Here is a 27,969-nt window from a genome sequence, read left to right on the forward strand (position 1 = left end):
CTATTGTACTTTACTCGTTCATCTGAACCATGCTGTAATGCACACTAATGTTGCACACTCCTGTTTCAGCAGTTTATGAATTATAAATAGATGGCAATTATTTCTGGAGTAAAATTAACTACTAAGGAATGACCAAGCTGACGATCTGGATGATTATGATTTAAAGGTACCATCTAGTGCTGTTTTTTTTAAATAAATATTGTACATTGGTAATAAAACGTAGCTGGTTAATGAGGTATGGATTCCCACTGTAGAAGTACAAAAACTTAAGTTTTTAAAAGGAGCTCTGAAGAAAAGAAAAACCGATTTGACTGAATCTGGGTCAATGACATCACAAGAGGCACAAAAATCCAGCTGGTCAGATATTAGTAAAAAGACAATGAGTAAATCACTTGAGGTCTTTTGGTTTGAACAAAGGTTCTGATCTCACATATTTTATAGGACTCAATTGACCAAACGGAGATCAGAACCAAACCAAATTACACAGAAATTTTGAACGTTTTCTAACTATTTAGCCCCACAATTAATTAAAATGGCTAAATACATTTAAAAAAAAACTAAGTGGTAGTTATAAACTGGTGAACCGAATCAAAGGAGTAGTTTTTAAGAACAAAAAAAAACAAAAAAAAAAGTGAGTATGCTAAAGAACTGACCCGCTACTTTGTGCCTCATGTGATGTCATTAAAGGTGTGTCCGTGTTTTGTTTCGCTTTAGATTTAATATTGATTACATAAGCAAAACAAGATGGCATAACCTGACCATGAGGCGTTTATGGTGCTCCATAAGTGCGAAACTATCGTATATCTATCTAATCACTTTATCCCATGTTGATGTTTTGTCAGTTTATGACAGATTAGAGAGGAATTACTTCCGGCGGAAGATTAACCATCACAGACTCAGTAAGCTGATGATCCGGACTTTAGGAGTTTATTACTTAGAATCGGGAGTTGGTTCTGATGTGAGTTCGGCACCGAACCCAAACTACTCCTTATACCACTGCGAGGAGTCAGTCGGACATCATGGTGAGGCTGCAGTGTTTAGCCTTTAAATACCACTCTGTCGCGTTAGCTACGGACTCTAATCCTTTGTTATTTCACTGTTTTAAAGATTTTATGATCAAAGGTTTAGTTTGGTAAACCCGTCGTTTTATTTAATCGTCAAACTAATGTTAGCTCGTCAAACTTTAGCCTTTAGCTTTCTGTAATATAGCAAGGATGCTAATCACCACGACTGTTTACTTACAGCTGTAGCCAATAAAGTTATCTGATTATCCTTAATGTTAAGTAAATAAACTGAGGGTGTATAGTGCGTTCAAATTTATCTTGTGACTATCTCTTTTGAGTAATTGTAAGGCAGTTTTCGTTCTAAACAACTATCTTTGATAAATTGTAAACGTATATTCTCAGCCAGAGGCGACCGAAGTTTGTAAGAGGCCTCAAATTAACTATGGACTCAATAACACCTTTCTTAAATGATGTGTACATAAATGTGTTTTGCTGCAGGGTATGGTGTCATTGTAAATAAAAAAGAAAACAAATAAATGGTTTACAGGGAGACGTAGCTTACAGAAATATATAAATATATCTTTTTACTCCTGCTGTATGTATTGTGGCCTTGCACATTTCAAAAATAGTTTATCTTTTATTTGCTAACAATTAATTTACAGCTGGTCGCTTTAAAATAGACCATTTTTATGTCCAGTCTCATGTTGTTTCAAGTCGTACCTGACATTTACTTTACTAATTATATTAATTTATGAGTTTACTGTATAGCTAAGCCAAATTTATTTAAATAAACATTCATGTATGTTTTACATCTGCAAATATTAGTGCACAATGAAACAAAATTCTCATTTACTATGCAGCACCATGCTATTAATACTGTCTTGATGGATGTTATTTCATGCTGCTTTAGTTGTTAGCTTGTAAAAACTAATTATAATCTCAGTGTATGTAATCTCCCTTCAATATATCTGTCGCTTGTAATCCAATTGTCATGTTTACTCTTAAAGATTCACTTTTTTTCCCTTTTACTTCCCCTCCCATGCTTGCTGGCAGGTTAGCAAGCAGTCTGCTCCCCCGCTACTCAGCGGGGAGTAGACTGAGTACTACTAGTCTACTCCCCGCTGAGTAGACTAGTAGCGGGGAGTAGACTGAAACTACTCCCCACTGAGTAGTTTCAGTCAAAATCTTCATAGAAATAAAGTAAGCAGAACAATCCTGGAATGTGAAACTCTACAAGTAAAACCTTGACTCTAGATTAGATTTTTATACACAGTATGACATACAGAAAATATAATTTTTGTAACTACAAACTACAAAAATTCATGGTGAATGCCGTTACATTTATTGATATAGCGCTAATTCACAACAAAGAGGCGTGAAGGACTGAGATCTATGAAATGTCGAGGGCGGATGTCGTAAATGTAGACGAACCAAATCTTGACTTGTGATGCTTTTCATTTAAAAAAAAAAATGCATTTGCCTCTGGGAAACACTTAAAATTGAAGAACCAAAATGAAAGCATCCTTATCTATGCTGCTGCGTTAATTGATTTGGCAACAAAGGGGCCAAATGGATACAGTACCAATACCCCCCCTATTGCACTGTGGGCACCATTTTTAATCTGATCAATAGGGATTTATAATCCTGGAGGGCCTGGCGTTTCTGGGGCTCAGTTCGCAGCAAAAGAATTGAGGATGAACACACTTTGTGGCTCTGGTCTGTGACCTTTGGCTGAGCGCGTTCTGCTGCTACGGAGCCACATATTTAATTTACACCGACACAAGTCGCAGGGGACTGAGGTTGCACAGCTGGAGCGAAGGCATTGTTAAACATGTTTGTCTGTTTCTCACAGTTCTTATGCAGCCGTGGGAAAATTAAGTATTGGGGTTTTTTTTAAGCTGAATCAGCATGGAGGCATATTCAACATTGAAATTTTGTTAAAAAAAAAATATATATATATATATAATATATATATATATATATATATAAATAAAAAAATTCCCTTCTCACCCTCCGCGGGTGGTCTCTCTCATCCTCTGAGCTCGGGTCCTCTACCAGATGCTATATATATATATATATATATATATATATATCTCGACTGAGAACCGCAGAGACATTTTTCAGCAAAAGTGTGAAATTTTGGCTTGAAAAAAATGTGCAGAGACCCTGGTCTCCGTTCCGTGTGTGTAATTTCGTCTAAGTGCTCCAAATGGATGGAAAGGTGTAATATGAGAAGACAAATTATGTGATTACATGCGAGACGGCGTAATTCCTAGTCAGTCAGATTTAATTGGATATTGTTGTTGTGGCTTTTTTTTTTCCTGTGTGTTTTTTATTTTTGCAGATGCAGCTTTAATGAGCAAACATCTAGACCGAAAAGCCCTTTAAAGTTAAATTTTACCATCACACAGCTGGTGTGACAGTGGAGTACGACTCCGTCCACGGGAAATGGATCTAAAAAGCCTCTCAACTCTCAAACACCTCAGTGAAGTGTTTAGCAGTACAGGGAGAGGGGTTTTGGCAGCGATTATTAGACAACCCTGTAATTGTGAATCCCGTAAGAGGCGCCCGTGTAATTTTAGCAGTGTTTGACCGGAGTCCATGGGAATTGAAACATTTTTATGATACATTGTTGAAACCCGGCGAGCCGCCTCCTCTGATTGTTAAGCGACGTGTTTAAACTTTCCATGCGAGCCAACACAGACGGTAAACATCGCTTTTGGTTGGCTGGACATCATCTACGCCTGAGGCGTGGTCGGATCCGACGGCGTAAATAACCCGACGTCCTCTCGCGCCTCCGCTACCTGTAATTTAACCCTCGGAACAAAGTCTTCAGCCAGTTCAGCTGCTTTTCTGCTGTTCAAAACATCTACTTATCAGCCTCCATTTTTTCCCCCCCCCTTCCTCCTCCTCATTCTTATGCCGCAGAGGGAAGATGAAGCCGTCCGGCCCGCTCCTCCTGCTGGTCCTCCTCGCCGCGGCCGGGCCGAGCCGGGCCCAGTTCAGGACGTCCCTCCTGGATCTTTCCGGGATCCTGCCGAGCCTGAGCCGACCGGCAAACCACAGCCGCATCTTCTACGCCGTGATGTTTGATGCGGGGAGCACGGGGACGCGCATTCACGTCTACACCTTCATCCAGAGCAACTCAGGTAAAACCATGAGGAGATCTCTCTCTCTCTCTCTCTCTCTCTCTCTCTCTCTCTCTCTCTCCGGCGCTTCCCTAAAATGTGTGTTTTGGTTGACTAATAGAAGTTTGTTTGGCACCTACTCCATTTTCATACTTCATTAAACCTGTAAATTCAGAAGCCATAAGTCACATAGGGCTTAATTTGCCTGATAAATCATGCATACGCACGCTAAGAGGTTTGAAGCATTTGAGGGCTTTTAGCGGCTGCTTCATATTTGATGATGTGGGTGGATGTTGTGCCTTTCCAGAGCCGCTGCCTGTTTTGGACAATGAGATGTTCCACTCCATAAAGCCGGGTTTGTCAGCGTACGCCGACCACCCCGAAACGGTGAGTTCGTTGTCGGAATGTGATCGGCGACACTTTCGCCAAGGTGAAAGGTCAGGGATGGCCTCCAAGCAAAACCGGGAGTTGGAAATAATAAAGAGGAGAGAAATTTGAAATAATGAGGTGTGAAGTAACGTGACCTCTCTGAACTGTGCTCCGGTTTCATCGGCTTAATTAGATGATGCTTTCTTTTTTTTACAGATGCAGCTGTTTATGAGTAAATACAAAAATGTCACTTGTACATATTAGTATGTCTATTACTAGTGGATATGCAAGTGGAAACATGTTAGAGGTTTGGCAATTTCATATTTTCAGCAGTTGATGTCGTCAAAGGCTGAATTGACTAAGAAGACAAGAATCAAACCGTCGCCTATGAAAAAATATTCAGTATACATGAATTATTAATTTATGTTTTTACTTTACTACAATATTTTTTACCTGAAATTGTCCCGTTTTTAAGATGGGTTTAAGGTGCTTTTCAATGATTGACACCTCTGACTTATCACCATCTTTCTGTCTCTAAAATGTCTAAATTCATGGTGCCGTTTCATTATTCATGTTAAAAGCATCATTTTTATGTTATTAATTCCCAACAAAGGGCGGTCCTAGCAAATTCACCTGCGGTATTTTGCCCCCGACTTAAATCTGCCGCGTTTAATCTCTCTACTTCACCAAAGAACCTTCCGGGTCACCGCTGCTCTGCGGTGAATATTTCCGCTCTCACAGGCTGGTGAAACGGTGAGGATGCTGTTGAAGGTCGCCAAGAAGACGGTTCCTCGTCTGGACTGGAAGAGAACGCCGCTGGTCCTCCGAGCCACGGCCGGACTCCGCCTGCTGCCCGCAGCCAAAGCCCAGGCGCTTCTGGACCAGGTCAGACCGTAACGACTCATCAAAAGCAGGCAGCAGCTCCTCAACATAGAGACGCTGTTTGGCCTTGTAACCTTTTTTTGTGCGGACGCCGCAGGGGAAAGTTACGCAGCTGTAAGCTCAGTGTCAAAGGCTGTCGTTTATGAGGATAAGGGGGGGGACGGGGTAGCCCTGAGGCACCTTGGAAGATGAATGATACTTTTAATAATCTGTCCCAGAGGGAATGAATTAATCCCATCCAGCGGAGGGCACCTCTGGATGAGCTGCCATTACAGCTGATAATGTGCGGCCCGTTTAGTTCCTGCTTCCTCTTCCTCACGTCGCCTCCCTCCTCTCCTCTCTTTCAGGTCCAACTCGTGTTTGACGAATCCCCGTTTCTGGTGCCAGACAACAGCGTCAGCATTATGAACGGCACGAACGAAGGTACAGCGTCTGCCCTGACAAGCACCTTCTCTCCCCCCTCTGCGTTGCCGTTACTGTTGTTGTTGGTGTTTTGAAGGTGTCTGCATCTTAACGATGCGCCCGATGGATCTTCTGTCAGGACCTTTCGCTTAATGAAGGCGTTTAACTAAATTACAGAAGATTATGGATGTTTTTTTGCGATGACGCATTAAAAACAACAGAAGTATTTCAGTGGAGTCGTTTCAAGCCCTAAAAGCCAATAATTATAAGGCTGTTGTACGGCCGGATAATTGGTTTGTCAGCATTTTCGGCTCTCCTTGCATGCGCTTGCACTTCACAAATTTGTTTCAAAGTGAGCTTTTTTTTTTTTTTTGTCCTCTGAAATGACAGCTTTTTAAATATGTCTCTGTCTTTTTTCAATCCTAGGCATTCTAGCTTGGATTTCTCTGAACTTTCTAACAGGCAAGTACTGTAAAGCAAAGTGTTTATACAGCTCGAACATTTTGACAATTTGTCCGCTTACGACAACAAACAGGCCGACACAAAGTGACCTGTAATTGTTATATAGAAGAAAGCAGTGCAAAATAATAATAATAATAATAATAAAAAGCAATAAGATGGTCATTTGGAACAGGCGTAGTAGGGTAAAGCCTAAGTTGACTATTTGGACAACATACGACATGCTAAACATGTCATCCCCAAGCTGAAGCACGGTGGTGGCAGCATCATGCTGTATTCCAGTATTAAATGTGTAGAGTTGGTAAAGACCCACCCCAAACACATCCAGCTGTACTTGTAGCGAAAACACACTGACTCACGGTTTTGGGCTGAATATAAATGTAAGCCACACTTTTCAGATTTCAGATATTTGTTTAAAAAAAATTGCAAAAATGACTATGCATCTTTCTTTTACCTCCACTTCACAATGTGAACGGTTGATATGTGTTTAGACTTTTATAACAATATGTTTTTGGTATTTGTTGCAAAATGATAAAAATGAGAATCAGGATAAACTTAAAAGTACAATAAACACAAATATCAACTGAAAAATGCGACTGGTGCTTTCACCTCTATAAATACTGAGACTTCTAATGGAGGAAACGACAAATAAAAGTAATTTAGAGAGCATAAATCACAATGCCAACCAAACTGTTTATAACAATCGTCAGTTACGACAATAAATTGCACTTCTTATCATTCAATTCTTTCACCGATAATGATTAATGCACTAATATTCACATTTAACGCACTTCAGTGTGTTGTTCTGTCACCCAAGATCCAAGTCAAATGCATGGTTGCAGTTGCAGCATGACTAAAAGTGGAAAACATCAAACTGTTTCCTTCGTTACGTAGATGTTTTCTCCAGACTCCATGTGTTTTCCTAACCCGCCGTCGTACTGCGTTACACGCCGGCATCCACAAATAGAAGCCGATGAGAACAAGGATGAGTTTGTTCCCTAAAGCAAACTTCTGCGATCTTTCTCGGACCGAGCTGAGCCGGAATGTTTTCTCAGACGGAGCGCGTCCTCCGTAGCCAGCCTTTTGATGATAGCATCTCAGGTGGGAAGCGATTAGCTGCTCCCAGCTGCAGATGCTGGATTAAGGTGATTCATTTTGTTTTTCAGATCACCTGAACACTCGCGCCACAAAGACTGTGGGAATCCTGGACTTGGGAGGAGGATCCACACAGATCACGTTCCTGCCCAAACTGAGGGTCGGCTTACTTTTCTGCTCTTTTGATGGACTCTTTGGAAAAACTACACCAGCTTAATATCACATTTATAATTTGCTGCAGACAACGATCGAGAGCGCTCCTGACGGCGATTATGTTGCCAGATTTGATTTCCTCAACTCAACGTTTGAGCTGTACACTCACAGGTAATGGATCTCATTATGCAGACGAGATTTGTTCTGTCTTTAAAATGCCAATATATGCAAAAGCTTCAAATGATATCTTACAGTCGCAGGATGTAGATGTAATTAGTGCAGCTTTTAGTGCCCTCTTAAAGTGATGTTAGTAACAAGCAGAAATCACTATTTTAGCTACAATACAATTTTCACAATGACCGGTTAAATCCACTTGGTTGGTTTCGTATCTTTTTTTTTTTTCCTGCAGTTATCTTGGAAACGGACTAATGGCTGCCCGTCTCTCCACCCTGGGTGCTCTGGGCGCAGAAGGTACAAACGGTTAACCGAGCTTCATTGTCATCGCTTTGCCTCTCAGAGCTGCAGGGACTCACGAGTCTTCCTTCACTCCATCTAGATAAAGGGTGTACTTCCAGTTTCCATGCTAATATACATTTCATGTTATAAGCGGAGATTAGTCAGGGAAGCGCTCCTGCAGAAGCGGTGTGGTATCAGCGGGCTCGGGCCGTGATAAGCTGGTGTGAAGCTGTTGGACCATTGAGGAGATTAATTATGTGCACGCCGTCTCTCCCAGGGTTGGAGTGGCAGGTTTTTAAAAGCTCCTGCCTGCCAAGTAAGTTCAGGGACGACTGGAGCTTCGGCGGTCTTACCTACCAAGTGAGCGGAGACCAAGACGGTAAGATCTGTTCGAAATGTGAGAGATTACCCCTAAATAAATCCATTAGCAGCAAATTGTCTATTGAAGGAACCTTAACCCTGTTGGGGTCTTCTCTAGCTTTGTACCCTCTGACCCTGCATGCTCTTTTACAAGTTTTTTTTTTTTTTTTGATTGTGTGGTTTTGAGAACTGACGGTCTGACAGGACACCCAACCACCCTACTTCCAATCTGTCCAACTGTGACACATGCCGCTCTCCTGAGCAGATGAGAGGCTTAATAGTAGGGCTGTTGTAAAACAATATTTTAGTAATCGAGTACTCTATAGAATATTTTTACGATTAATCGAGTAAGCAGATCTCTCTCTTGCTCCAAAACGCTGATGACGTGGTTCCGAGCTGTCATACTCCAAGCATCGCCCCACAAAATTTAACATTTATTTATTTACTTATTTGTCCCCCAAAACCTCAGAAAGCGCTGGACAATTTAGCGTCATGCTGCCAGCGCTTAACAACAACTCATAGGCAGAAGTGAGAGCGCCGCCCACCACAAATAATGACCCGGGTGGAACAAGTGCCCTGAATAATAAAACAAAATTTATTGAAGTTTCAAGGCAGATAAATTTTCCTCAACGAATTTTAATAACCGAGCTACTCGAATCATTCGACGAATCATTTCAGCCCTACTTAACGGTAAAGTACCAGGACACAAGATACAGGTCAGGTATAAGTTATAAAAAGCATTTCCAAAACTTTTGGAATCTATCATGTTGATTCCTGCAGAAGATGTCGGCTGTAACTTTTCATGCTGCTCTTAATTTTCCTTAATCAATCATTTTAACTGGCTAAAACAGGGCATGTGATAAATTTGAGCATTATCCAGCTTGACATTTCCAAGAGTTTTAGCAAACATTGTTCAAAGAGAACATACATAATTTGCAAGCCTGCCTCCGTTTTGCCCCTCAGGTCGTGCGGGATACAAGCCTTGCTATCAGGAAGTCCTCCAGGTGGTGAAGGGGATTATTCATCAGCCGCACGAGCTCGAAGACAGCAACGTGTTCTACGCGTTCTCCTATTACTTTGACAGAGCTGTGGATGCGGGCCTTATCAGTAAGTGTGTGCACACACACCTCCCTGTCCACACCTTACATAATTATACAGTGCCTGCATGCGAGACAGAGGCTGAAAAATGTGAGTCATCTGCTCCTGTATCAGGGGATTTGATGAGCCATAGTTGTGCGGTTATTATAGAAATTGTCGTCCCGCTGCCAGTCTGCACTGAAAGGCCATCAGCTCTGTTATTAGGACTATATAAATGTGCATGTAGATGAGCTGTTGTAATTACTGTTTTGGCATTTTAAATATATAATGATCCCCTCCTTTTCCCTCTCTTCCCATCGTAGATAATGTCCAAGGAGGAACGGTGCGGGTCAGAGACTTCAAGAAGAGAGCGAAAGAGGGTGAGACCAGTTGAGGAATACATCATTACAATGACAGATCTGCTGCTCCCTGCACTTGACACACAGCGCGCATCTCAATGGACCCTGAGTGGTTTCTATCTGAAATGCTGCCCTCATCTGTCAGCAGAATACAAATGAGTGATTATCCAAGCTAACGGAGATGATGTTTCTTGTCTCCTGCTCAGCGTGCAATAAGATGACCGAGTACCCGGCTGTCAGTCCTTTCCTGTGTATGGACCTGACCTACATCACTTGTCTGCTGAAGGATGGATTTGGCTTCAAGGACGGCACCGTCCTGCAGGTTAGGGAGCAAAGTGAAGAGCCTAGTTTTATGACACAACAGTCTCTTTTAGGCTGGTGAAGCATTGTGAATTTAGTTGGTGTTTTAGTTGAACATAGTTTAGATTTGGGTATAAAAAAAAAATCCAACCAGACCTGTTCAGGGCCCAATCCGACTAATTAACTTGAATTATTGCCCGGAGCCTGAAGTAAGCTAGACATATTAGTTTGATTTAGCTTTTACTGCTTTTGTTTTTAGGCTATAATTTTAGTAAGCAGTTTAACTTCTCCCGTTTTTAGCTTTTGTTTAACATCCAGCTCCATTTTGTTGCTTGTTGTAACCACAGGGTGAGTCGAGCGCAAATCTTCTGGGATGTGTGATTGATGAGAGCAGAACAGGGTGGGGCTGCGTGCGCTGTGCTTGTTACAGTCATTTGACTGGAGCTTCTGCACCTTTATTTATTATACTGTAAAGAAATAAGATTAACACGACTTTACATTGTGCATTCTTGTCTAGGTTTCTGCAAACTTAACATGCTGCAGAAGCCTGAGCCCAACCCGACCATCAAGCAAATTTAATTTTGTCCCTACTCAGCTCAGGACTTAAATTTAAACTCCAATTCAATACCGTGATTTTGCATAAATTAAGCATTTCTTTCATTGCATTAGTTCAAATACACAGTTTCTTTTACCTTCACCTCAAAAAATCCTCAAACCGTTATTCTTTGTATGCAGTTATTTTAGTGACTCGATTATTTTCTCCCCTTCTAGTTAACCAAGAAAGTGAAGAATGTCGAGGCTAGCTGGGCGCTAGGTGCCATGTTGGACCATTTTCACAACCTGAAGATCCACTAAGGAGCAGTAATGAACAGAGGTCGATTTATACGGTGCTCGTCTTCAAACGGATTCAGTTTTTGCCGCCTTTTCTAACCAGCTGCTGAGATAGAAATAACTTTGACTAAATTCAAACACTCAGCTGTTTGAATTCTGCTGTAAATCTGCATTAGCAAGAGCGGGTGAAGCACTGGATGCTAAATAGAGGCTGTCAGCTGGAACTGGACACAACTACTTTAGCTTCATACAGATGTTTACTACAGGGTGCTTTGGTTGTGCAAAACATGATTGTTTTTATTAAAAAGAGTTAAAATATTTTACCATAAAAATGGTATGAGTGTGTTACAATGCAAGTGTGACCGTCGGAGCAGCCACTGAGGTTGGCGAGTAATCATTTTCACATCTGCAAGCGCTACTGCATTTCCTCAGTCATAGTTTTATAATCGTTTCCAACCCGTTTCTGCATTTCTTTGGGAGCATTTGCTTTTAGAAATCGTGAGGGGGAAAAAAAAATGTCTCTCACACACACACCACCATGTCACACGTGTCAAAATAAAACTGTTTGCTAATTACAAATATCTACAAGTGTTAAAGACTGATTCATTTTTTTTATACAGCCATGTCTATGTTTATCCCACTGAGCCTGTCAGTCCAACGCTGCTGAAATAGACTAAAGCAGAGCAACCACGTCGTCTCCGTAAGCATGGCCCTCTGTTGTCATGGTCACCAACTCATGTGGCTGAGCAAGGACTACCACTGAGTCTGCAGATCCTGCGATGAAAGAAACAAGAAAAAAAGCAAAGTTAAACAAGATGGAAAACATTTTAGTAGCACTAATAATTCCACATCAGTCAAGTAATCTTTGAGTCATAGTTATGGATTAATTGTTTTGTAAAAGTATTCACTCCCCTATTTCACCTCTATATTGTATCAACATAGATACAAAAAAACTACTTGTGGCTGTGGACCTCTTGGCTGCTTGATCATTAGATGCACTAGATTTTATTTAAGGGTAGCTTTTATCTTTGTGACAAAAGCATGCCACACTTTTCAGATTTATAAATCCATCTTTTTCCTTCCACTTCACAATTTATACACCACTTTATATTAGTGTGTCACATAAAATCCCAATAAAATTGGAAGTGTTAAGTGTAGAAAAATTAATACTTTCTCAAAATGTAGAAAAAAATTGACATTTGTTTTCAACTCATGAAAAGATGACGGATTTCTCACCACTTTTTTACCCAACGATGAATCTTACTTGTTTTTACACGAAAACCCCTAAGATTTTCTGAAAACATTTACATTGTTTACATCAGGTTGTTAAAAATTACTTGAAATGAAACCAGGAACGCCACAAAGAATGCCTGCTGATCGATTTAAGGTCGCCGAAGCCTTTAAATCTAGGCTGCTAAAAAGGAGCGGGCATGACTAAGACTCCCCGTTGACAACATGCTGGTAACAAGTTGACTCAGCATCTCTGACAGCAACAGGACATTTATGATCTAACTCCAAATAAGCGTTTGGTGCGTTAACGGTAACGCTGTCGGACGTGTTGACTGTAATTCCTCCCACTGTGTGTGTTTTCTCCCTCATGTTTTAATGCCTACCTGGTGATCTCAGCATCGCATGATGAAGATTCATGGGCTCCACAGCTGTTGTCATGGTGACCAAACCACCTCCATTCTCACCATCTGCCTCCAGCAGGCTGCTTTGTGTTAGAGCCTCTCCTGTGGAGAGCAAGACAGGCAGAAAAAAAAACCCCAAACCTTACTTTACACCAACTATTCAGATTCTTAAACGAATCGTTCTTCAAAGCGGGTCGTAAGTTCTTAGTAAGCATTTAGAAACGAACTTGCTCCTCACTGTCGTTCCCAGTTAGCCTCTCCATGTTGTTTAGAGCCGGGGGAAAGTCGGTTTAATAATTCATCCGGTAATTGTGTTATGTAGAACGGAGAGACTACCCGTCTGTTGTGTAACCGCGTCTTCCCTGGCTCGGCTCTTACAAACGACCAGCCTCTTCGGGGAGGGTGACCCGAATAAATCTGTTGTTTATAATTAGAGCTTTGGCAGCGTTTCCTGTGGTGATTCAGCTGCGACGCTTTCCCCCCGCTGCTGCCGAGCGAATATGACAGGCGAGAGGATGCGCTGTCTGCTGTCATTGTTTCTGTCTAAACATGAATTTCCAGCGTCTTGTGCGATTGGACTGAAAATGCAAAGTGCTCGCTGTGGGACGCTTTGATCCTGAAGAGGTGGTGAAAATGATGCCAGGAACAGAATTTCCTGATCTGTGACGGCTGACGTTTGAGAAACGGTAGATTCATGAAAACACGATACACGTGTCAGCAATTTGTAAAGTCAAAACGGAGGGAACACACACAGACTGGAAGACTGGAGGAGTGTAATTCAGGTATTTTCAGAGTCTGGGTAAATATGGAGTGAGGAAAAATGTACTTCCAGTCTATTTCCTGTCCTGTTACAAGGCTTCTGTAGCTTTCACCAACTCAAATTGAGCCTTTTTTAGAATGCATTACAACAGAAACGTACAGAAGAAAACTGCATACTTTTTTGATGCTCTCTACAGTATAGAGATTTTTCCACTGAGCTCACCTAACCTCGTATGGGTTGGCGACAGGAAAGAGCAATGGTGAAGACGAACTGCCCATGATGGATGCAAAAAACCTGGCTAGCTAGGGTTTACACACATTAGCAGCTAGCATAGAACGCAATGAAGACGTCTGTACGCAACTCAAACTTCTGCCTGACAAAAAGGTCCCACGAGAAAAACGATAAAACCACACAGAAGATACAAGATTTTCTTAAGAGGATTAGGACCGCAGGAGGAAAAATATTTAAATCGGACTTTTTTCTCAGAATTTTGACTTCTGAAATAAAAGTGAAAATTCTGAGAAAAGAAGTCAATTTTTTTTTTCAGCAGTCCTAATTCATTTGCATACAGATTAAATAGTCTTTCCAAAACAAAAGACTTAAGTCCTGTGATTGATGTAATTAGAGCCAACTTATATTTTTAAAATTAAATTAAGAGATTTTAAGGTTTTAATTTTAGATGCACAAATTTACAACTTTGTAAGGATGTGCTGGATTACCTAAATATTGCATCTATTCACTTATTTGTCCTTCCCTTCATTAAATCCACTATTTTATTGGCCAAAGTATTTAACTTCATTACTCTTTCAAACAGCCTTGTAAAAACTTAGACATTGTAGAAACCATAAAAAGGTGTTTAAATAAAGCAGTTGGAGATTTAAAGACATGTTTCTGAATAACAGTGTTGTTTTTGTGATTCACAAAACGAGGTAAAAGTCTTTAAATCAAACACCGTTCCTCACTTTAAGCTTGAATTAATGCTGTCTTGGAGCAGGTAGTATGAGCTGCTTGAAGCCACGCAGTCCAGCCATTAGCATATCCACCTATTGCACTGAGTGGGCGGATGTGTGTGTGTGTGTGTACCGTGTGTGAAATGCAGACCTGTTTCTCTGCCGTCAGCAGCCAGCCCCTCCTCCCCGTGCCTCTTCCTCATGTGAACGTTTCTGCTGCCGGACTGAGAGAAAGTCTTCCCACAGATCCCACACACGTGAGGCTTCTCACCTGGGAGGCAGGGAGGCGTTTCAAAAAGATGCCATCTCTCTCTGTGCCTCATGCGAAACATCTGAAGGATTACACGGAGAAACAACTGCGGCCTCGCTCACCCGAGTGTACGAGCATGTGTTTCCGTAGACTGGAGTACTCGGCGAAGGACCGCCCGCAGCCATCTGCCTCGCACAGAAAAGGCTTCTCACCTGAAAGGAAGAAACGACAACAAAAATACCACATCTGTGAACACTGGAAACCTCATTAAAGTTTCTAGAATTAATTTAAGCTAATACATTAACAAGTGTCATTCAGTGCAAGCAAGTGTTCAGAATAACAGCAGACCAACACCGCTAACGAGACAAATCGCCGCTTCTGATAAATGTTATTTCTACATGGTAAATAATTAGCTTCTTGGTGTAGCGGGGCAACAGAAAACGAACGGGTCCGACACTCGTGGCACGCAAGCAGCCGATTCTGTGTAATTAAATCATTAATTAAAAGGGACACGTTAGTAATAACGTTCAATCCAATCACTGAGGTCATTTGTTCTGTAAATGATGCTGGTTGTGCATTCCTCTTTGAAAATCGGAGGGAAATGAGCAGAGAACAGCGTAGCCTGGTTAGCACGTAAAGAGGGAAACATTGAGAGAGAAGAAAATTATCTCAAAAACAAAACAGAAAGCTGCCATTTAAACGAATGGTGAAAAAGTTAAAAAAAAAAAAGACAGATCTGGTAAAATGACACATTTATATGTGTTTTGGCTTTTCAGCCACACGAACTCTCAGTTTAATATCACTAAAAACATAAAAACTGTAAGACAGAAATTTGGGGTCCAGTTTGTGACAAAAGATACGCCACGATTTAACACGACTCCCGATTGACACCATCTTGTGTTTTCATAACTTTACATTCCAATACGCCAGTGGTTCCCAAACTTTTTCTTCTGCGCCCCCCCAGTGGTTTCCAAACATTTTCTGCGCCCCCGCTATGGATTACAAATGGCTGTCTGGTTGAAACGACGCGTGTGACGGGGGGGGGGGCATCGACTTTTTTGGGGGCAAAATGAATGTACGTAGCTGAACATAGACACCAACATCGGTAGCCTACAAGGTACTTGTTAAGCTTAAGGTTCTGTATTGATATTAGCTAGTCATCTTTTAGCTAACATTACCTTCATCCAACAGCTTTACTCAACTCAGTCGGTTAGTTTGGGGGAAAAACTGTGAAAAGTTCTTTGCGTTTTGCTGGTTTGCTGCCATGATCCTAACACACCTGTAGCTCCACACAGCAGCAGCAGGTCTCCTTCACAGGTGTAAACCCAGCGCGAGCGTCGTAGCGCTCATGTTGCGTTTAAATGCGGGTCGGAAAAACAGGTTACAACATGTTAACAACGGATTAAACAGTTTTAACTGCTGATAAAAGTGACAGAGGACACAAATATGGGAAGTGTGGAAGCCTCTACTGTATCAAATTGACATAGGAATAACAGAGTTAGCCATTCTAAGGTAAAAACCCAGCGCATACAGTGTTCATGTTTTGTTTTGTTTTTTCATCGAGACGGCTTCCCGCGCCCCCCCTAGGGGGCGCGCCCCACAGTTTGGGAACCTCTGCAATATGCTAATTAAAAGTAGTTCAACCAAAGGAACCTCCTGGCACAGTGTTTAATTCTTAACAGGAAGTTGTGTTCCTTTTTCTTTTTTTAAGCAATCTGATTGGTTGACATATGTTTTAGCTTTGTGCTACACTGCCCCCTATGGGTTTGGCATGTTTAAAACAACATCCAGAGGCAGATTTGAGAAAAGAGTAGGCATACATAGCAATATTTTGTAATGCGGTGCAGCCGTGTGATCACTGTAAAAAACTAGGAAAAAAATCAGATGTGCTGAAGTGGATAACAACGTGTTCCTTCTGGGTCCAGACAGAGAACCGACGCCTATAGGAATGCTCCTTTTACTACGGTAATGGATCTTTTGATCACATTCCAGTCATTTTTGCCTCATTTCGAAGAGAAAATGCTTATGAGAAGGATGTTTCATAAAACGGTGACCCCTAGCACACCCCTGAGAAAGCAGCATCTTGGAACTTTATTTGCTGGATGTGGTCTGTTAACTAATCACTAGAAGACTGAGACTATAAAACTGACCATCAAAGATCTAAATGTCACCCTGAATTAAGTGCAGCAGTGAAACGGAGGCATCAGCACTGCTGACTCTGCAAATCTGCAGCTTAATTGCACCAAGGAAGCATTACACCAGTAAATGACCTCAGCCGGTTATTGCCTGCAGCGTCTTTGAACTTATTCAGACGTCCATCTCCCCCCCTGCCCACCAGTGTGTATGCGCCTGTGGTTCTTTAAGTTTCCAGCGGTGGTGAACTTCTTGCCACAGTTCTTCTCCTTGCAGATGAAGGGCTTCTCGCCGTTGTGAGTCCTCATGTGAACCTGTAACCTCTGCAGCACGTAGAAACTCTTCCCGCAGCCTTCGGCGCTGCACTGGAACATCCGGTCGTTCCTGGACAATAAGCAGAAACGCAAGGAACACACACGTTCAACTTGGGGAGAATACAGAAAGGTTCCTGTCCAGCTTAGATCCAACATGAACAACTTTCAGAGTGCGACTGATGCCTGTAAATTCAGACAAATTTGCAGCCGAAAGGAATATTTACCTAAAAATGTAGGTGTTTCCACAGCGCCAACACTGATTAACTAATTCTATCTGCAGAAACTGAAACAGAAACTGACACAAATCTCTCATCTGCAGCTACTGCTTTAAAAAGTTGAAGAAAACGAGAAGTTAAGGGCACAATAAAGATCAGTTTATGTAACTTTTTTAAATTATTTGTTTTGAATTACTTATTCGAGTTTTGCATTATTTCAGCTACAAATAAGGATTTTCTTTTTTAATAAATGGCAAGATACCAACATTTAACCCTCCCTGCTGGTAAACATCTCAGAAAAAAAAAATCACGACCGTTATCTAATAAAACAGTGCGATTTATGTTGCTCTTATTTTGAAATATAACCGGAAGTTCTGGTAGGAAATGCGAAGGGAAAACCTACGAACAGGGCGCCAATGTCGGACATCTTTGTACTTCTACAGTTCGTCGTTCTCTAAAGACCCTTTTCACAGTGACGTCAGACAATGGCCGCCATAACTCAAACCTGGGTATCTTTACTTCCGGTGTGATTTTGCCTTGGGAACCAAGCTGAAAAATTCCCGCATTCTCATAATCTTAAGGATATAATAAAAGGTAAGTTTAATAATAACAGCATTTAAGTGTTAGATAGCTGTTATTAATCATTGTAAAATCACCATTCTCTGTGTATAAAATAAACAGCCTCCGATCGGAGAGTAAACCACCTAGCAGCAGCTTTAGCCACATTTAGGAAAAAATATACTCTCTGTCAGCACTGTAACGTTTAGAGGTTCACTTTCTGTATTTTATAAAGCAGTGTTTACGTGTTAGATAACCGTTATTAGTCATTGTCAATTTACCATTCTCCAACTGTATTCAAAGGAACCAGCCTCCGATCATGACCAGCTAGCAGCAGCTTTAGCCACAGTTAGGAAACATATACACCGCCGCCTGTCAGTGATGTAACGTTTAGAGGTTCATTTTCTGTATTAATGGAAAATAAAGGACATAAAAATAACTTTAATCTGATTACTGGATTTGAAATACGAGCTCATTAGATTATTCGTTACCGGAAAAAGTGGTCCGATTAGAGGAAGGCATTACAAAGCAGCGGCGGCACCGGACATCTCTGCTTATAACAAACAAACCCCTATTTTATGGGATGAGTGGCAACTCCAGTCTATAATTTAAGAATCTGATCAAGATTAGAGCCTAAAACGTTATAGTTCAAAAACAGTAAAAAGTTCTGGTTAAGGAACAGTTATGTCACGTAGTTAGCTAGCTAACAAAATTCACTAATGCTAAGCTAACGGTTACGCAAAACAAAAATACCTACCTTCATAGTCAAACAGGTATTGTTCGGTGAAGAATTTCTAGCCTTTGTCTAATTTAGATTTTGCAAATTGGTTTGCAAATCGTGATATATCTTCAAATCTTATTTTAGGCAAATGTTTTAGAGACTGTGTAAACTCCATGCTCCGGTGTTCTTGTCTGATCAACATATGCTGTCAGATATATATATATATATATATATATAAATATCTAAATCTCTCTTTCTATATATATGTCTCTATATAGATATAAATATATATGTGTCCATTTTACATATATATGTATGAAATAGACAACTTTATCGTTACTTACTATGTACACCGGAACTAAGGATACACAGCTTCGAGCCAAAACGGAGGTTGTGTGACGTCATGTGAAAAGGGTCTATTGCAAAGTAAAGATTCTCAGTGAGATAGAGTTCAGGAATTTGACTAGGCCGTTTCAATACACAAATATGCATTGTCCTGAAATGTTCCATTAATTAAAGCTTTGGCTGGATATGTAGCGTCATTAGCCTCGGGAACAAATTTCCAGTAGTATTAAGTGGAACATCAACATTTTTAATGTGCATTTGCTTGACAAAAAGTAATGCTTATTGCTTATTTCGTAACTACATTATGTCTTTATGACGCGAAGAACTAAACTACAAAAATAAACCTGACTTCGCTCCGGCTCAGTCTCGACTCTTGATAATGGCGGTGTTAAAACTTGCTTCCCGCATTTCCTGCGTCTTGCTAGCAGTGGACGCCCCAGCAATCCTTCTGAACCTGTCCTATTCAGAAGCGTAGAAGCTAATAAATAAAATAAAACTAGACAAGTCTGGAGTCCGGTGATGCTTGTACTTCAACACAACACACACACACAAAAATTTATTAAACAAGTCACGTGACGTGCTCTAGCTCCAGGAAAGCTAGCTACATTGCGCTGGAGCTAGCTTTCCTGCTTTCCCAGCTTACTATTCGCTCCTCCTCTGTTTGACGTTACCTGTGCGTTTTGAGGTGATACTTGAGGTGAGCCCGCCAGGTGAACGTCCTGCCGCAGCCCTCGAACGAGCAGCGCAGGACCTGCTTGGAGAGGGGGCGTCCGGGCCGAGGCGGCAGCTCCCGCTCGTCTTCCCCGTCGTCGATCGAGCCGTGCGTGTGGTGGTCACCTAGGCAACCGGAGGAAAGGAGAGCGAGTGAGCAGGGCCGCGCAGTAATCAAGCCACGAGAGCGAGGTGGCTGGCCTCTGGAGCTCCGACTCTATAAAATCACCAGCCACAGACTGCGACCCGCTGAACAGCTGCAGGGAAAAGAAAACAATTCAGAGCTGAATGCAATCACTCCCTTTTAGCCGGACCGGGCGCCCCGCTTCGAGCGGCTCTAAAAGCCCACGGATTTTTTTTTTTTTTTTTTTTTTTTCAGGCAGTGACGAGCTGATGGGAACTTGTCTAATGTAATGCAAGTTGGTGGGAGGGCGTCAATTACAGCAGCTTGAATCCAGCAATTTTAGTTCCACGCTGCACGGAAAAACGCCGCACATCACCATATGGTATGGTGCTGCTAAAGAAAAAATATATATAAAAATGTGAATGTGATGAAAAAGTTTGAGATTTTTCTCCCTCGTTTCAGAAGGTACAGCTTGTATATAGATTCATTAGGCAGAGTGAAATACTCTGGACATTTATTTTGTGCAGTTTTGATTATTATGGCTTTTGGATAATGCAGCGTTTCTGAAAACAAGATTAGTAAAGATCAATAAAATGGGCACTGTAAACCGAAACGTCAGGTTTCTGGATGCCTTTTGCATGTATTACTGCAATAATGCACTGGTTGCTTTATTAGCTGCCTTCAGGTCCACTTCTCCCTACCACACTTTTGTTCTTCCACTCAACTTTCTGTAACATTTTCACAATGTGAGGCACTGAATTTGGGGTTTTCATTATCATCCACAGTGACGAAAGTGATGAGATGACATGTCACTCATGTATTTTTGACAAGAGTGACAAAAATTGTATCTTTTGTCCACGATACTCTGAGTTCTACTTATCTGTGAATGCAATAAAAAACTGAGTTGGCACTACATAAATTGAATTTGAAAAACTCCCACAAAAGGTTCAAAAAATAATTTCCTGCTCATTTTTTATCTGGAAGTTGCTGTTTAGCTTCAAAGTCTAGGATTAATGACACTATTTATTCCCATTTTAAACACAAGTATGACAAATACATGCATCGCTCTGCTCTATGTTTCATGTGCAAATGATCAGAAACAGCATTTAGAAAAAGCAACATCCAAGGTTGAAAATGTGGGAGAGGGGAATAAAAAAAACTAAAAAAAAACTTGCAGGAGTGAGGTGACGAAAACTTCCTAATACGTTACGTTTCCGCCACGACCTCCAGGCACAGACTGACTCAGGAGGTGTGCAGAGATCAGACATGTAGCTGGGAGTCATAAAGCCCCCAAATGTCACGGGTAAACTCTCTCAACGGCGGCCTGCGGAGGCAGCCGAGGACGGCCTGTGATGAAGTGCTGACTTGTGGTGTGAGTCAATAGGTTGCAACGGCGCTGCGTGCTGCAAGACTTGAAGGTCTGTTTCAAATCAAAGCAGAGGCTTCACAGCAAGAGGAGATGAATGCACAGACTGATGCAGCCATAAATAATAGATAATGCGCAGAAAAACGCTCAGGATTGGATTCAGACGGGAGAAAGAGACTGTGTAAACAGTCTGATAGCAGCAGTGACACCGCGCTGGAACGCTGGCGTGTATTTCGACGATTTTATGGGCTTCATAAATTCTGGGAGAGACGCCCGTTCATCATGCGTCTCACTTTTAACAGGAGTTAAAGGTGGACAGCTCATTCCTGACGTTTATTAGCTGCTAAGCAAATGATTTTTATTTTTTTACTAATATCTGTCTTTTTGTGACCAGATGTTAAAACATTTATCAGTTGCAACATGATGATGAGACTTTTTCTTTTTAACCCCTCACAGATTTCATTTTCGAGTTTTTTCAGATTTGAACGTGAAAGTGTGACTAGCATACCACCACCACCATGTTTCACCGATGCTCTTTTTCTGAAATGAATCCAAAAGATTCTTTTTTTTTCTTCTTTTTTTTTTTTTTACTGAATATTTTTCCAAAAGTCTTTCAGGAGCATCCGAATGTTTTATTGGCGAGTGACTTACATGGACTGGAGTCCATTTCAGTCAGGAAGTCACTGCAACATCTGTGTGCACCTTATCACAATCGAAGCTTCTTTCTCGTAGGATATTACTTATCACGTGCCATGCATTCATGCTCCGCGTATCGCTAATATTTTTAGACGGTGGACAGAGGATATGTCCAGAATGCTCCCACTTAATGTGTATCTTTAGCAGCCGAGACAGTGATGGGAACATTGTGTAACAGTAAAGAGTCAGAAAACTGAGCGCTAATCATAATTACGTACAGCTGAAACCGAATTAAGAGACGCACACACATTTTTTTTTCTTCTCACTTCCTAAAGTTTAAAATCGGACCAAATTCTCTTGTTTTAGCTCCGTTAGAATTACTGGAATTATTTCTGTTTGCTAAATGCTAGGAAATATAGCACAGACATTTTTTTAGAGATTTGTTTTTTTTTTTGTTGTAACTTTTATTCAGTTTACAATAATTTGATGGAACTGGGTCAGGTTTGGATTGACTCACTCCCACACGCCTTTTCAGACCTTCCCGCGACTTCGCCATGGGATTCAGATCAGAGCTTCCTGATGGCCACATCAATGCATGTGACTTTGTTTGTCCTTCAGCCACTTTGTAACCACTTTGGCTGGATGCTTATAAGGTTATTGGTCATTTGGACCAATCTGTGTCCAAAACTTAACTTCCTGGCTGATGTCTTCAGACGTTGCTTCAATTTTTCTACGCTCTTTCCTCATGATGTCTTTTTCTTTTTCATAAGAAATGCACCAGTTCCTCCTGAGGAAAAACAACCCCACAATACCTCCATGCTTCAGAGTTAGAATGGTTTTCCTCAAAATGTATCAAAGGTCTTTACAGCCAAACAGTTCCACTTTAGTTTCATCTGACCACAGGACAAGTCTAAAAAAGACGAACATCTTCGTCCCTGTGAGAATTTGCAAACTGCAATCTGCCTTTTTATGTTTCTTCCTGGCGGATTGGCCTTTCAGTTCATGACTTTTCACTGCGGATGATAACATTTTCCTACCAGCTTCAGCCAGCATCTAAATGAGGTATATAAAAGTTGAGAGACTTAAATAAGGTTAAATATGTTAATATGGTTCTAAAACTAATATAAAAGTCAAATCACGCATGATCGTCTCCATACTTTTTTAAGGCTCAGACCTCGACAGGGTTTAAGCGTCTGTTTTATCCCCGCTTCGTTTTCACGACTTCCTTGTAAAAATCTTTTTCTCCGAGCCAAGAGTTAAAAGCCGTGAACGCACCCTGACGACTGCGTGGTCGGCGCAGAGCTGATTAGATGGATGAGCAGCAGAGCCCGACCGTACACGCTGCTGCCGCGCTGACGATCAATGCCTGGAAACGCTGCGGTATTTACGAATCCGCGGGATACTTGCTGTCAAACTGACAGAAGCATCAAGAGAGAGAGTGACTAATTCGGTCTGATTTGGAGCCTTTGTGATGGCAAAGTGTTGAGCTCAGTTTTAGTCACTGCTGATTATGCAACAGTTTCATCTCCCTGACCTCGTTTCCTGCTTGGTCTTAGAAGCTGGCAGCAACGCGCGCCAGCTTCTTGTTTTTGTTTTCATTCCCTTATAATCACCAACGGGACTGAAAATCGCTTTGGCGACGGTTCCGCCGCCTCACCGTTGCCGACGCCCGCTGCTCTGGCGTCCTGGTTGGCCTTGGCGTCTCGCGCGAGCTGCGCCCGCGTCGCCGCAATCAGGCTGTCGTGCGCCAGCTCCTGGACCCTCAGGTACCACGGGGCGCTGCCGTCCATCCCGTAGTCTCCCGACGAGACGCCCTCGTCTTCGTCGTCCACGGCGCCGTCGGCGGCAAAGATCAGAGACTCGGAGGAGGCTGTGATGCCTGAGGTGAGAGGAGAATAAAAAAAAAAAAAAAAACACAAATCAGAGTTTGGTATCCTTCTAGGTCAGAGCTCTACATTTAAATCAGAACACACACACACACACACACACAAGTGAAGAAACTCTCCCGCGACGGGCTAATGAACTTAAAGAGCTCATTCTTTCTCGCCAAATTTCTTCCTTTTTTTTTTTTAAAGCGCAAAATGTGTCACCTCGTTTCATTGCTGCGCTGAGAACACGAAGAACAGAAACGAGCTCAGATTGGAGCCTCTTCAGTGAAACTTATTTATGCTGGATGTGGACCGCAGCCAAGGATTCCTTTCATTATGTATTCTCTTGTTCATTTTTAATTACCTGTTTGAGCCTCAGATGATAAATTCACAGTCAGTCTCAGAACTGAACTTTCTTCGCTAAAAGTCCAGAGATGCAGCAGCTGGGAGTCGACCAGGAAACGATATGAGTAAATAACTAATTAACCAGTCGGTGCAGTGAGCGATGCTCTGGGTGTTTCTACCTTTGGCAAGGTTCAGCAGGACGTAGGAGGTGCTGTCGGGCTGCTGCAGGTCGTGCAGCATAGCGGGGGGGCTCTGCGGCGCCGGAGGCTGAGCGTGGGACTGGACCACCAGCGGGCTTTGCTGCGGCACACCGCCGAACTCCGGCAGCGAGGAAGAACTGTCCGGCTCGTGGCTCAGGCCTCCATCTGGGAAACGGTTTAACAACAAATAAAAGCGATGTGGATTAAAAATAAAATCTGATTCAATTTTAATCACTGAATGAGCTAATGTGCTCAAAAACCGGATTTTATTCCAACCATCTCATCTTTGAGTTGACCTGAATTCAAAGAATAAGACAAGCCAAACCTTACTCTGTGTTATGGAAACTGAAGCAATGTATTTGTGAAAAAGAAAAAAAAATCATTACAGCTTCCAGTACTTGAATGAAATATTCCTAGTTTCAAAGAGTGGAGACGGAAACTGAGTGGAAACAAAACGAGCGCCGCCATCGCTCTTTAAACGTTCAATTAAAAACGAATGTTTCAAACGAATGTTTCTGTTCAGAAGGAGGCTACTTCTGAACAGAAACACCAGCTAAATAACCAGCTAATGTCAACTTGTTCCACTTGTGTTACAACATAAAGGGATAATATTATGTACAAAAGTAAATATAGTGGCATTAGAAAATCACACACAAAGGTTCTGAAGAGTTGGGTTGAACAGATTTCAGTTTTCTGGCCGATCACTGATCTTTGAAAACCCTGATTCTGATTTTAGCTGACGCCATTTTTTTTTTTGTCTGAAAAGTTGCTAAATAAAGTGACAGTTTGCTAATTTGCTAAGTTGGCAGTATTGGGGTGACGACTGTTAGCTGCTCTCTCTCACAGCAGAACGAAACGGGACAGTGGCTGATTTTCCACTTCCTTAATTGGAATTGGACGAGAGAAACCTTTGCAATTAAACTCGTCTTATTCTTGCTAAGCTGCTCAAAATACCAGTGGACACCAGTGGAGAAATCATCAAATGCTGGGATCAGCTCCAAGTCTTTGCCATCAGCCGATACCAGAGTTAACTATGATTTATCACGCAGCCCTAGCTGAGTTTACTTCCCGTCAGAAGAAACATGCTGACAAAACTAAAAGATTAAATCTACGACGTCTCTGATCATTCTGAGCTAGACTTCACAGAGCACAGATTAGATTTTTTTCCAAGCAATTTCTTTTCATCTGGGATCTAAGAAAAATAAATTAGTCAACAATTCCTGGTGACAAACTGTTCCAAATATGTAGTTCTTTAGAAGATGTTGCCCGTCTTATTTAATTACAGTCTCTGCTTGTAGCTTTACTTTGTGTGGCTTTAAAATAATACGACTACCTCTGGGACGAGGGAGGCTGTTAACATATTTAAGAGGCAGCTTCATAAAAAAAAACAAAAAAAACAGATGTATAAAACTATCAGAGCCAAGAAGATTTTATCTCTCTTAGCTTATAACCATAGTATAGTTGACTGTATTTTAAACTACGTTAATCATAAATATTTGATTATTCTCGGTTGTAACACCATAAGAATGTCATGTTTTAATAATACTACTACGTTAATGTTATAAAGGTTCGAGAATGCAAACTATTAATGTGGTGTTTGGGGGTTTAAGCCAAGTTAGGAATCGCTGAATACACCCCAGCCCGATTCTGCGCTTCTCTCTCTCTAACAGCTCATTAGACCAAGCAGAGCCAGAAGAAGCCGATGTGAATAATTGGGCGTAAGCAATGCAGCAGTGCTGCAGGGACGTGGTGAAACGAGGAGAGCAGACCAACCACGACTGCAGCTTCCTACTAGAGAAAAACAAGCCTTTTTTTTCTCTCTCTGATTCACTAAAACAGATACAACAAAAAAAAAGCTGCGTGTTTGAGCAGATTTTCCTTTTTCCTCTTGCACCGTCAGACCCGCGTCACTACTGCAGAGCGGCCACACTGCACCTGCTTCGTTTGCTGCAGTCGAGGATAATTCTCCAAAGCGTGCTGGTGGTTTATAAAGCGTCGACAGAAACAATTACTTTTCTAAAAGCCAGCAGCAGAACGATTTGAAGTTCCACAAAGAACAAAGTCGCAGAGCAGCTGCTCCGTTGAAGTTGAACAGAAAAGTGGGAGGAAATGAGTTTGTTGTGATCCTAGAGATTTACTGGATCAATTTGCCTCAGTGACCCGAGTCAAAGCGGCTGGATTCCCCTCAAAGTGTCAGATTTAAAAACTACATTTAAGTTGAAGTGTTTCCTAGTTGAAATTTGTGATTTAACTCTGGTTATATGATTGTTTGTTTTCTTTTTGTACCAGTGCAAACTGAACATACAGTTGAAATAGCAGATAAAAATATTCAGTTACTATTTAGAAAACTTGTTGAATTATTTTTGCATTTATTTTAAACAGATACAAAAATCTATTTCAGGTGTAAAGTGTGACATTTTAGTGCTTACTATGTTTACACCTGTTTTGGTAATCAAGAGGAGAAAAAATAAAAGAAAAATTACTATCAATTGCTAACACAACAAAAACAAACAAGGCATTATAAGTTAAATTATTTCATACATAATGATGTTGAAGATTGCAGAACAACTGTTATGAGGATTATGAAATTAAAAGTATATGCTCTTAGTCGTTACTAGAGAAAACAGTTCTCTACCTTCATTTAACATTATTATGCAGTGATTATAATTATTAAAAAAAAGAACATCTGAACAGTTAAAAAATAAATTTAATAAAAACAGAAACAGGCATATGCCAGCTAAAGCTTTACGAGTGCATCTCTGTGTATTTGCTAAAACATTTTGTCTATTTCAGCTCTGATTTTTTTTTCAGTACACAGAATATGTTTGACACGAGTGTCAGGATGATAGAAATATGTGCATGCTTTTATTTGTCCTTTTTTGTGCATTATAATCTATTTTAGAGTAAGGAAAAAAAGTTAAGTATTAATGGGACAACACAAAACAAACCAACACAACCTGGTTAAAATCTATGTTTCCAGATTTGGGGAAGCATAAATAGAGTATTTCATTGACAACAGCAGTAAACTTTGCAGCATTCTAATTCCCCTTTAAGTGTAAACAAGATGTCCGACAATGAGGCAGCACTGTGAACCAACCTGTGAGCTCCAGAGGAGAGCACAGGGAGCTGTCAGCTGGGGCCAGCAGAGGCAGGCAGGAGTGTTTGGACTCCGAGTCCTCCAGACTCTGCACCAATGGGATGGAGGCATTCTGGACAAACTGCACCAGCAGCTGACAAGACAAAAACAAACATCTCCATCATGATGATAGTACAATAATGTCACTCTGTAAGCTTGGCTGTTACAGTTTGACGTACTTCTTCAACACTCCCTTCAGTCTGTGTAAATGACAAAGCTAGCTTCTACCCACCTCTGGTTTAGAGTCCAGCTCATCAGAAAGCATGAGTCAGCCTGTGTGAAGCTCTCAGCTGTTTAATACAAATACAACAGGAACAGATCAGCCGACATAGTGACTGTAAGCATGAGATCAGCTCAGATAGAGGGACAGAGCGAAGCTTGATTCTTACCGTGAAAGGGTGAGACTTCCTGTGGGTCAGCAGCTGTAGGTCATCTCTGAGTCAAACTCATCCCACGACCAGCAACAATAAACAGCTTCATACACTCAAAGTTATAAATTAACAACAGCAAAACTGATGGCGAGAGGAAGCCACGGCGGTGTTTATTGAAAACCGCGCTGGATAAAACTGACAAGTTACCTTGTTAGCTTGGCTAGCAGGAGAAAACTAGCTATCCGGGGCTAAGTCTCCAAAAAACAGCTACCTTATCATGTGAAACATGGCCACCGACTGACTGTGTGTCTGCTTAACTATTTTAACTCTTCAATGCCAAAAAGCTACCCGCTCCTCATAGCGATAGCGCTGCAACTGCGACACAACCAAATAGCTTAAGAATTTTCTCAAAACAGAAGGAAGCTTTGATCTACGGAGGCTCCAGAGGTACAATGTTCCA

General features: G+C 41.4%; 2 protein-coding genes across 2 annotated transcripts; one reads left to right on the top strand and one right to left on the bottom strand.

Annotated features, from left to right (window-relative positions):
* Positions 1–95: 95 nt before the first annotated feature.
* entpd5b (ectonucleoside triphosphate diphosphohydrolase 5b) lies at positions 96–11,463 on the top strand. Its single transcript, XM_014994315.2, has 14 exons — positions 96–1,022; positions 3,933–4,153; positions 4,440–4,519; positions 5,243–5,386; positions 5,731–5,806; positions 6,212–6,247; positions 7,411–7,499; positions 7,581–7,663; positions 7,902–7,963; positions 8,226–8,327; positions 9,272–9,415; positions 9,709–9,765; positions 9,951–10,066; positions 10,816–11,463. The coding sequence occupies exons 2-14, from the start codon at positions 3,940–3,942 to the stop codon at positions 10,897–10,899; spliced, it is 1,287 nt and encodes a 428-aa protein (XP_014849801.1). The 5' UTR covers positions 96–1,022; positions 3,933–3,939; the 3' UTR covers positions 10,900–11,463.
* On the bottom strand, positions 11,147–27,963 carry znf410 (zinc finger protein 410). The gene is made up of 11 exons (XM_014994314.2): positions 27,528–27,963; positions 27,371–27,428; positions 27,100–27,232; positions 23,982–24,167; positions 23,247–23,468; positions 19,424–19,589; positions 16,802–16,983; positions 14,589–14,678; positions 14,368–14,487; positions 12,489–12,608; positions 11,147–11,649 (listed from the first exon to the last, which is right to left on the bottom strand). The coding sequence occupies exons 2-11, from the start codon at positions 27,401–27,403 to the stop codon at positions 11,549–11,551; spliced, it is 1,353 nt and encodes a 450-aa protein (XP_014849800.2). The 5' UTR covers positions 27,404–27,428; positions 27,528–27,963; the 3' UTR covers positions 11,147–11,548.
* Positions 27,964–27,969: the final 6 nt, after the last annotated feature.

The sequence above is a fragment of the Poecilia mexicana genome, unplaced genomic scaffold (assembly GCF_051168715.1).
Source record: "Poecilia mexicana isolate PSO_F unplaced genomic scaffold, ASM5116871v1 scaffold_21, whole genome shotgun sequence".
NCBI lineage: Eukaryota > Metazoa > Chordata > Actinopteri > Cyprinodontiformes > Poeciliidae > Poecilia > Poecilia mexicana.